The sequence below is a fragment of the Nanorana parkeri genome, unplaced genomic scaffold (genome assembly GCF_000935625.1).
Source record: "Nanorana parkeri isolate BGI_ZX_2015 unplaced genomic scaffold, ASM93562v1 scaffold326, whole genome shotgun sequence".
In the NCBI taxonomy this organism is placed as follows: Eukaryota; Metazoa; Chordata; class Amphibia; order Anura; family Dicroglossidae; genus Nanorana; species Nanorana parkeri.
Window position 1 is genome coordinate 993784 of NW_017306594.1, and position 11038 is coordinate 1004821.

General features: G+C 42.1%; 1 protein-coding gene across 1 annotated transcript in view; it reads right to left on the reverse strand.

The window, feature by feature from the left end:
- Positions 1-672: 672 nt before the first annotated feature.
- MAK (male germ cell associated kinase) overlaps positions 673-11038 on the reverse strand; it is a 25581-nt gene continuing 15215 nt past the window's right edge. The window contains exons 10-14 of the mRNA XM_018558215.1: positions 9556-9677; positions 7605-7730; positions 4032-4157; positions 2666-2752; positions 673-952 (exon numbers count right to left, since the gene is read on the reverse strand). Of these exons, the coding sequence (XP_018413717.1) occupies positions 801-952; positions 2666-2752; positions 4032-4157; positions 7605-7730; positions 9556-9677 (613 nt within the window). The 3' untranslated portion in view covers positions 673-800. The remainder of the gene's footprint in view (positions 953-2665; positions 2753-4031; positions 4158-7604; positions 7731-9555; positions 9678-11038) is intronic.

Here is an 11038-nt window from a genome sequence, read left to right on the forward strand (position 1 = left end):
CTCTTAAACAGCCAGAAACTACAGCATATAGAGCCAAAGGAAATCTCACCGCTCCAATTTCTTAGCCGCCATCAGGACTCCCCAGGTGCTGGTCTAATAGCTGCGTCTCCACCTTGGAGTTTACCAGGAGTACTGGGTGTGCAGTGCTGGTATTTGTTGTTTTATACACTTTTATTCATTGTTATACTGGGATTTGCTGTGAATTTCAAATAAAGTCTGAAGTATTGGAATTCTCTGGATAGTGCGGTCTGTTCGTATACAACCAGAAACTACAGTTATCCGGCATATACCAATCCCCATGGGTGCTGGATAACAGGGAGTTTACTGTATACATAGCAAATAAATGTGGACACTTTCAACTTACTACCACAACCAGTACATCCAGAATCTTATCACAGCTTCTGTTTTTGGGAAGGAATAAATAAGTTTATGTTGCTCAATATTTCACAGTTTCAGACAATAGTTGACTGTATACAAGTATAAATAATGATCTTAGCAATGATCTATACAAAATCAACAGCCTCAAGGTTGTTAAGTGACAATGTCCACTGGAACACGGTATAACTGCACAAATTGAGATGGTATCTTCATAGCGGACACATTTCTCTATATATCATTGAAATAAATGTACTTTTTGAATCTGGTTTTCTTAAAAAGCAAGTAAGTCAGCATTGCAGGAAACATGCGAAATACAGTGTGCGCATTTGTTTTGCCGGTACATTTTGGCAGATGTTTTCTGGTGTAAATCTTGAGCAACAACAGTTCAGCAGGGAATGTAAACAAAATGATCTTTGAGCACATCAACGATGACCACCATACTTGGCAATCCAGTCGGTCCTTCCATGCACTGGCTGAAGTGGTCGGTTTAGCAGAGAAAGGTTTTTAGCTGCTGGCTTGAAGGGAGGGCCTGGTAACTGAGGCCGCACAGGTTTTGTTTTCCACATGTCATAATCTAGAACTGAAGGTAGACATCAGTGAGTAAGCAATAAGCTATGCACAGCACTTCTCAACTATGGTTCCTAAATATGGCGGGAAAGAATTGTAAGGGATTGGAAAACAATACAATCTGCAACAGGGACGCAGGCAGCAATCAAAAGCTAACAGCGGTGCTAGCCTTTTCCTACAGTCTGTGTTGCTGTTGGAGATTTTCCCTCACTTCCTGCCTGGTGAAACATATCTCTGGGACACTAAGTGAGGGAAATGTCTCCAAGGTTGCCCAGTATAGCAATCCAAAACTAAAAATGCATAGCTGGACATACACTTTGAGGTTTACGGAGTCTGCATGTCTCACAGCCAGGCACTGTAGAATAATAAAAAAAAATAAGGACCTGCTTGTGGTTACGCATCAACATGTCATAGCTGAGCAGGCGTGAACCAGGAAAAACGAACCTGATCCTATAATGTAAGGGTTTAAGGGAATACAGAACATGCTCTATTCTATAACACTTGTCTGTTGATGATGTCTATCAGCATGTACTATGCAACAGACGATGTTTAAAAGGCTTGTTGGATTATTGGAGTATTTATGGGCTGTATAACGTCATGTCACTGCATCATACATCAGCAGCAATGCCAATATAAAGAATTGTTTTTCTTGACCTAAAAATATTTGATGTAGCACACAGATAAGGCAAAGGGCTTAAAGAAGAACTATACCCTCCTATACTTTACAAGCCAAGGAAGGCGCCATCTTAGCCTCTATTTGCATTGCAGTTGCCATGGTGCTGCACATGTGATCAGCCAGACAACTCAAATTAAAGAATATGAAGAGAAAAATGTATAAGGAAGAGTTCCCTTCAGTGAAATACTAAAGTCATCAATAGACAAAGGCAGTTGAAGTTATTTGCCGATGCCAACTTTACCTATAAAATATTAACTTGTCTCTGCCCCTCCTGATTTTCGATTAGTCCTTCTGTGTTAGAAAGGAGCCCCCTGGAGGGGGTTTGTAACATTCCTACTCTAGCACTGACCTTACCTAAACATTTATTGTATATTTATTAGGGATGCACCAAAACTGAGTATTTGGGCGAGTACTCGTACTCGCCCAAATGCTCTGAAACTTACCCCCGATACCGGAACTCCTGGTCAGAGGGAGATTTGCACTGATTGGCAGTGCCAGGAGGAAACATGTAGCTGGCTTACCGGCCAATCAGGAAGCCAGGTGGCAGATAATTACCCGCCTCCTGACTTCCTGATTGATCGGGAAGCTGGCTTTCCAGCCAATCAGCATGGAGCCGGCTTCCCAGCAAATCAGGAAGCCAGGCAGCAGGTAATGACCCGTCTCCAGGCTTCCTGATTGGCTGGGAAGCTGGCTACCCGACCAATAAGCATCAAGCCGGCCAAACAGCCGGGTTGTTGCTGATTGGCCAGGAAGCTGGCTTACCAGCCAATCAGCATCAAGCTGACTTCCCTGGTAATCAGGAAGCTAGGCAGCGTGCCTTTAACTGCCGCCTGGCTTCCTGATGCCGGGAAGCAGGCTCCATGTTAGCGGAAGTACCAGTATCGGTACTTGATTTCGAAAAAACAGTATCGCTGCATCCCTAATATTTATAATGTGATACCTCTGGATCCCCCCAAAAAAGTGTATACAATATTTCTAAGAATAGATAATGACAAGATCAGGAGTGGGGAAAGAGAGGGTTAGAATAGACAGAGTGCAGATTACCTGAGCTATTCTCAGTGACTGCCTTTTGGCAGCTGGGTTTAGGTTTGATAATTTTTGGTTTACCATTCACAGCATCACTGGGTACAGCTAAAAGTAGAATTAAAAAAGGAAAGGAAATAATAAAAAAACAAAAAGTTGAGGAAAGAATGAAAAGCAAAGAAGACGAATAAAGTTACAGTGTAGTAAGTAGAAATACTTAAAAACATGTCTGAACATACTGATAATCAACAGTTTTTATATTCAAATAGAACTTGTATTTTGTATAAGCATTTTTCTTAGGCATTCCCACCACAGCTGTACACACCTAAAAAGGTCCCTACAAGCCAACGTTCCCAACATGCAAACACCATTTTGGGCAAAGGAAGTGTAATCTTATATCAGGTACTGTTATATCTTTTACCTGATTGGCTGACTTGGCATATTAGCAGCTAACGAGCTCTATGCAAGTAAGCCCAAGATGAAGGGGGTATTTGTATGGGCCCCCGAAACATGATGGCTATTTCTATACTGTCCCCTCAACACTACATTGAATAAAGATGTACCTGGACTATTAAATGGAGTGTGGTGCTTTCATCCACAATTCTGCAAATTTCAAAGTTTGGATTTGCCCAAATCTTGAGAATATTCCACTTACTTCCTGTTGCGTTTCTGTTGACAGTAAATGTTGGGAAAGGACGCAAAGAAAGCAACAAAATCTGACAGAGGTTTCAATCTCTCCTTAATTCATCCAAAACTAAAAAAAAGTATGCCTGGTGTTACACTTTAAGCAGTTGTGCGTTGTTTGTTTAATGTAGCACAAATGGTCAATTCAGTCTTATAATTTTCAGTCTGAAAGGTTTATTGTAGAACAAAAATGGTTAATTTCAGAACTGATTGTTCCCTTCATGTGCCACAGTCCACTTGAAAGCTTTTAGAATTTGCCAACCAATCTGTTTTATATGTGACTTGATGGTTGAATCAGAGGTGAAAAATGATTAAAAACTGATGTATTTGAGGATCAAAGTGAAAGTGAATGTTTCATCAAACTCATCAGACTGATAACTAGATAGCATAAGATGAATAAGCAAGACAGATTGGTTCTGTGGGAGTCTTTCATGTTAATTTATCGTAATTTGTAGTGTATGTACTATGCCATTGCACCTATTTAATTACGAAATCTACAGGAACTTTGGAGAAGTGGCTGCAGCCTACAGCACTTGATTACACAGAAGCTGAAGCCCTCCGTCCTGTCAGTAGCTTCCCAGACAGCCCCCCACTGCCCAGAACAGCATTGCTTTGTGGCAAAATTGGTTTTCAAGACAGATGGATGTGTACTAACATCTGGAACTCACATGTACTAACCCTAACCCATACACCATCCACTTACTTGTAGTTGGTGCAATAGCTGCAAGCTGTATCCTCTGTCCTGCTGATCCAACCTCTTTCTTGTGAAAAGATGGAATGTATCCCCCTGTAGTGTTGTACGTAGGGCCAGCAAATCCTGCTAGTGTACCTGGAAAGGAAACTAAACTGTCACATGATAACACCTTCAAAGACATCTGTTTAAGAAGCTAATATTTAATGGTCACCTATGTATTTGTTTGATTTTTCTTAGGTGAGCTGATATTATAAGGAAAGCAAGCAAAGTAAAACAGGCACACAAAACCAGAGATCAGGCTACGTTAACAAAAACAACATTGATTTAACCCGGGTCCTCAGGCCATGTTAACAATAATATTGACTCAACCCAGGTCCTCAGGCCATGTAAACAAAAACAACATTGACTCAACCCATGTCCTCAGGCCATGTTAACAATAATAATAATATTGACTCATTCCTGGTCCTCAGGCCATGTTAACAATATTAATATTGACTCAATTCAGGTCCTAAAGCCATGTTAACAAAAAAACAACATTGATTCAACCCAGGTCCTCAGGCCATGTTACAAAAACAACATTGACTCAACCCAGGTCCTCAGGCCATGTTACAAAAATTATATTGACTCAACCCAGGTCCTCAGGCCATGTAAACAAAAACAACATTGACTCAACCCATGTCCTCAGGCCATGTAAACAATAATAATAATATTGACTCATTCCTGGTCCTAAGGCCATGTTAACAAAAAAAACAATATTGACTCAACCCAGGTTCTCAGGTCATGTTAACAAAAACAACATTGACTTAACTCAGGTCCGCAGGCCATGTTAACAATAATAATATTGATTCAATCCAGGTCCTAAGACCATGTTAACAAAAACAATATTGACTCAACCAATCTCTAACGGGCTTTTCAAATAAATGTTCTAACACCTAGTAATACCCACCTGAATCTCCAGTCCAGTGATGTATCACCAGTTCCAGTTACGCAAACGTTGGTTTGATGACACCTGTTTTGTTGCCACCCTTTTATTGATGTCATCATACCTGCCTTGTGTAATTACAGTGGAGGATCAACGTTCACATGGATGTGAACACGGGTAGAAGCATCTATCCACATTTTAGCCCTGAAGGTTGAAGTGAGTATTACTGGGTCTACGTTTATTTTTAAAAACTATCGAAAGTATAATGAGGTTGGAGGTGGGGGGCAATTTTGTGGGGGGTTTTGTTTGATTGCTTTTAAGTGGCCAAAGTTTTTACTACCTTTTATTGCTCCATATTCCTACATTTTTCAACTATTCCAATTTGAAAGTGTTTACACTTTGCTTGCTGTCATGTTGGGTCTGCAGATACAACGCAATGCAGTGTCTATATGAACAGTCTGTAATTAACAGACAGACACCAGAAAAATGTTAACAGATTTAGACAAATCAATCACTTTTTATCCACCCTACACATCCCGGAGACTGGAACCCCGCTGTTAACACAATATGAACGGTGGTGCCTGGGTGGGTTAGGCCAAAGGGGAGGTACGTCCCTGATCTACGATGCCCAACTAGGACCATTCCCCCAAACGGCCTATATGGTGGCCTGGGAACTAGAAATTGGGACACCACTCTCCCCAGAAGAATGGCAACAGTGTTCTAAAAAAACAACTAAGGGACTCTTAAATGTTTCCCTTTCAGAAGCCAACTACAAGGTTTTTTCTCGATGGTATCTTGTGCCAGCAAAGTTCGAAGATGGGCCCAGGCGTCAGCCCGATATGCTTTAGGGGCTGTAAACAGCAAGGCACTATGCTACATGTCTGGTGGCAGTGCCCAGGACTACGACCTTTTTGGAACAAGTTGTTTGCCCTGCTTTCTAGGATTCTTGGGACTCCTATCCCCAGAGACCCACAGTATACTTTACTTAATAAATCAATCCCGGACATCTCTGGAACGCAGAGCAAACTGGTTTCCTTTTTTTTTCTGGCGGCTAAGATATCAATAGCTAGGTCCTGGAAAGCCGAAAAGGTCCCATTCTCTCTAGTGTTGTCCAAAGTGAATTGGATCATGATCCATGAGAAATTAATTAGCATCTTGCAGGATAAATATGCAGAATTCGAGGCAATATGGGCGCCATGGTTGAAATACCAAGAGATCTCAAATGCTTATACCACTATCTCTGATGCTTCCGCTTAAGCATATCGATCCTGCTCCTTGGGAACTATAATCTCTTAGGTTGTGTTTTTATCTTCTTTAGACAATAAGACTCCTTCCCCCCTTTTTTTTCTCAATTATTGTATTTTCTTTTCCCCCCCTTAATGTGTGTTTTTCTTGTTTTGTATACCAAAAAGTTTTCCATAAGCTCTCATTTAGCGAAAGTGGCTTTACCTTCTTTGAGAAACCCCGCACCCCCAAAGCTGGAAGTGACCGAATGGAAGGGCGTGCCCCTAGAGGAGAAGGGGGGCAGGAACAAAGCAGAAGGTTAATACGCTTCTGATCTTCCCCCATTCTTTTCTTTCGGCGATAGCTGCGTTAGCCTAAGTAAGGGCTGGGTGATGTGGGGAATTAATGTTAAAGTTAATGATGTTTTGAGAAATATTGAATTTGCCGATTTGGTTACACATGTTAATAGCCGGATTTGTAAGATCTTATGGAAACTAATAAAAACTTTGAAACCAACATTTCCAGTAGGGCACACCACATACTTCAAAAGCCTGTACTTAAACCAAATCAGGTGATCAAGGCCATTTACATTATTACTGGCCTGCTTTGCAGTATATATCACTAAAATAGAAGATTCATTTATTTTTTTACTTATAAACAATTATTGATTTAAATTATTGTATCTGTTCATTGGTTTATTCTGGTTCTGAAACTCTTATAGTATGTACATTTTCATATGGCACGGGATTATGTTCCTTATTTGCTTATCAAGCTGTATACAGTATGTACTGGCATTATAAAACTATGTTATACACATTTACATTGTTCTTTAAAGTGTATCTAAACCCTAACAACGAACTTCTCTTATTTGCACCCCTTTGGTCTGGTAAAAATACCATTAATAGTGTTTCGTTATATCTGTTCCATAAGTGCAAAATATATTTTGATCCTTTGACATTTTGAATCCAGTGAGGTGATAACTTCCTTTAAGCTGTGTTGTAAAGCAGTAAATGTGGCTTTCAGCAAAGATTCTCTGGTGGAGAATCAATCACTGCCATTTAAAAACACATGGATCTGCAAGTTTCACCTGCAAAGATTGTATGCTGAATGTCAGATTCATTGCTTTATTAATAGGTCACAGTGCCTCTGCTGCACTGAAATCCCAAGCAATGTTTCCAGCCCTGCTTGAGTTCTCCTCCAGGTACTACAGAACACCTCCCCACAAAGTTATGAAGAGTAGGAGGTGGGAGGAGTGTTCTCTATCCTCGTCCTAGGGTGATAATGCTGCATCTCCATAGATACAGTACAGTGAGTTTTATCACCCCAGGACAGGGGGTGTGTTACTGACAGGACTCCTAGATGAAAATAAAGGGGGAAAAAGCAATGTATTAGATTTTTGCTCTTGGGTTTATAAACAATTTAAGCATAATTATTACCGGCATTGTTTCTGTTAAATGTCACTCCGCCACTAATTGGAGCGAGAGGTTTCGTGGACAGCGCACTGCCCCATGTGGAATGGTTTGCTTCTTTATTAGCAGATGTTACATTCTTGGGATTCATACCTAAAAAAAACCTACAATTATTTTATATTGTAAGCTGGTTTGTTACAAATGTACAACAGAGACACACACAGCAGAATGGGTGCACTCAGTTCACCCAATGAATGAAACTTTAATGTTAATGATACATGTTCTAAACCAATATAACATGTATAAAGATCATGGTTTCACTAACTAAAGATGTGCACCAAAGATTCAAAATGTTAAGTGTACATGTGCCCCGTTCTCTCTTTCAAGCACACATTTCCTCAGTTACTTCTCAGAGCTCCATAGGCACAGCCAAAGGAAAGGTATTCTAATATGCAAATATCAAGTTCCACAAAGAAGTCAGCACTTTGACTAGGCCTTACCCTCTCCTACCCTGCATCACTGGTCAGTAAAGCCACCTATCACACTTATGAAGCATAGGATCTGGGAAGGGGCAATGTACTGTGAAAGCCTTTATTAGCAGAAAAGGTTTCTGAGGTATAACTATATCCTTCAGGAAATGCCATGCAAGAACTTTCCATACAAGTGATTTTATTTTACCTGGTTTTGGACACTGAACATGTTACACATGTCACAAAAACTTTATGGAAGTACACACGATGTGTGTAGTACATTCTGTTCTGCCCCTCTACCGCTCCCCCCGCTCACTTACCAACAATTCACGAGTGTCAAAATGACAGCAGGGAATTGCTGTGTATAAAGTGCAGCTGTAATAACTAGGTCAGCACAGATACCGTTTTTTCGGTATCGAGTACGGTACTTCTGATACCGGTACTTACGCAGCATGGAGCCGGCTACCTGGCCAATTAGGAAGGGTGTCATTATCTGTCGCCTGTCTTCTTCATTGCCCGAAAAGCTGGCTCTATCTGGTTTATGGCCAGCTCGATGCTGATTGGCTGGGAAGCCGGCTTCCCGGCCAATCAGAATCAAGCCGGCCAGACAGCATGGAGCCAGCTTCCCAGCCAATCAGGAAGCCCGGAGGCGGGTCATTACCCGGGAAGCTGGCTCTATGTTCCCTCGTGGAACTGACGGTCAAAAGAAATGTCCCTCTGACCAGGAAACCCAGAGGCGGGTCATTACCTGCCGCCCGGCCTCCTGATTGCCCCGGAAGCTGGCTCTATGTTCCCTCGCGACACTGCCGGTCAAAGGAAATCTCCCTCTGACCAGAAGTTCCGGTATCGGGAGTAAGTATCGGAGCATACCAAATACTCGGTATCGGCACTGATATTAGTATCGGTATTGGTGCATCCCTAGTAATAACTGCTTCTGTCAAAAAATTGACCATCTGACACACTGTTTATAAACCTATATAAACACTGTTCAGACATGAGATAGAGAAATACAGATACTGATACCAGTACATCCGCTAGCATGGAGCCGGCTTCCCGGCCATTCCATGCTATTGGAATATTCATTCATCTGCAGATCAAAGGAATGGACTTCAATCTGCATATAATGTCAAAACAACCTGACAAGGAAAAAAAAATGTTTTCAAAAAATGTGTTCCTATTTAACATCAACATAACCCTTAGTTTACCCTAATCAGGACTATGAGGAAGAACTGATTTTTTTTTTTTTTCAACAATGAGGCATTACTGCTGATGTGCATGTGTCAATTTCGCAGAACTATCTGTTGCATATACATGCAGCCATGAATATGGCTTTCACCTCCATGTATACACAAACACTTTGGATGCAGAAAAAAAAAATGATTCAATTAACCTCCTTCCATGTCTGAGAACGTATGGAGTGTGCACAGGCTATCCTCCATGCTGCATTGGCTTATGTGAGAGAGCCATGTGATCAAGTCAATATTGACAACATGGTAACTAATGATTACCTGGTAGGTATCTTGCCTGTCTGAGGTAATGCTGTTTGGCGGACAATACCTTGCCAGAGTCTGTTCTTGCTGCGCCCACATTTGAACTTTTGTTTATATCAGAAGAAATTGAATCTGTGAAACTAAAAAAAAAACAGTATTAAAGAGGAGCTTTACCCATATGTTTGAAATGACAACAAATACACCTTTAGAAATGTTTAATAATAACAAATCTACAGATACTTCTAGATCATTGCCAGCTTTTTATTGCATACCTTATTTTTCTTTTCCTCACCATTCTTCTCACAGTGGCCATTTTGACTAACTTCTGTTACTTCCTGGAACTCTGGTGAACACACACACACACACACACACACACACACACACACACACACACACACACACACACACACACACTAGTGATGTACTCTCTGTGAACCTGAGCTGGTAAGCTGCAGAAACTCTTTAGAGCAGGGGTGCCATACATTTTTTTTCTGGAGATCTACTTTTCAAATGACGAGCTGAATGAGATCTACCAACGAAAAAAACTTGCATTCAGGGGCGGGAGGGTGCGTGGCTGTGCATTGAAGTCAATGGCACCGCAGCCAGGCACCTTGCCCACAGTGCGATCGCCTGGACCCGGAACCCAGGCACATTAGTGCCTGCGTTCTAGTCCAGTGGGACCTGCAAAAATGCTGCAAGCACTATTTATGTAGATCGCACTGGACCGGAATGCAGGCACTAATGTGCCTGCGTTTCCAGGTGCGGGCGATCACAGTGTGGGCAGGGGGCATGGCTGCGGTGCCATTGACTTCAATACAACCCCACGCCCCCTCCTGCCCCTGAACACAGGGAGTCGGCCGGCTTACATTCCAGTGCGTTCTAGAGGCCCCGGCGTCCTGCCCTCCTGTGGTGCTCGTGTGGCTGACGTTGCACATGGGGAGAGGTGTCCTGTCCCTTTCCATCTGCTGCGTCTGACACATTCAGCCGGCAGCTGCACAAGCACCGCGGGAGCATAGCCGTAGCCATCTCCTTTTGCACCCGAGGCAAGAAAATAATGTGCCCAAAATGTGCCCCCACCCAACAGGCGTGTGGTGTCATCCAGCGCCCTGCCTCCAGGATTTTAATTTTTTACTATTTTATATTTATTATTTCTTCGGGGAAATATTAGGGGTCTAAACAGCCCCCTGATATTTCCCTTTTAAAATAGAAAAATACATTGAGGACACAAAGTCCTCAATCTCTTTTTCTGCAGCCTCTGTTCTAAATGAATGGGAAGCACAGAGGCTTCCCATTCATTCAGAAAATATTTTTCTGAATGGGGAGGAACCTCTGTACAGAGTGGTACTCCCCATTGAGAATCTCATGAATGAACAGAAAGTGATGTAAATCACATCCAGCTCCTCCTCTGGATCTCCAGGGCAGAGGCAGCGAGGGATCCGAGGAGAAGTCAAAGAAGCACTTCAGCCGCGGGGGGGGGGGGGGGGAGACGCCGACGCTCAAA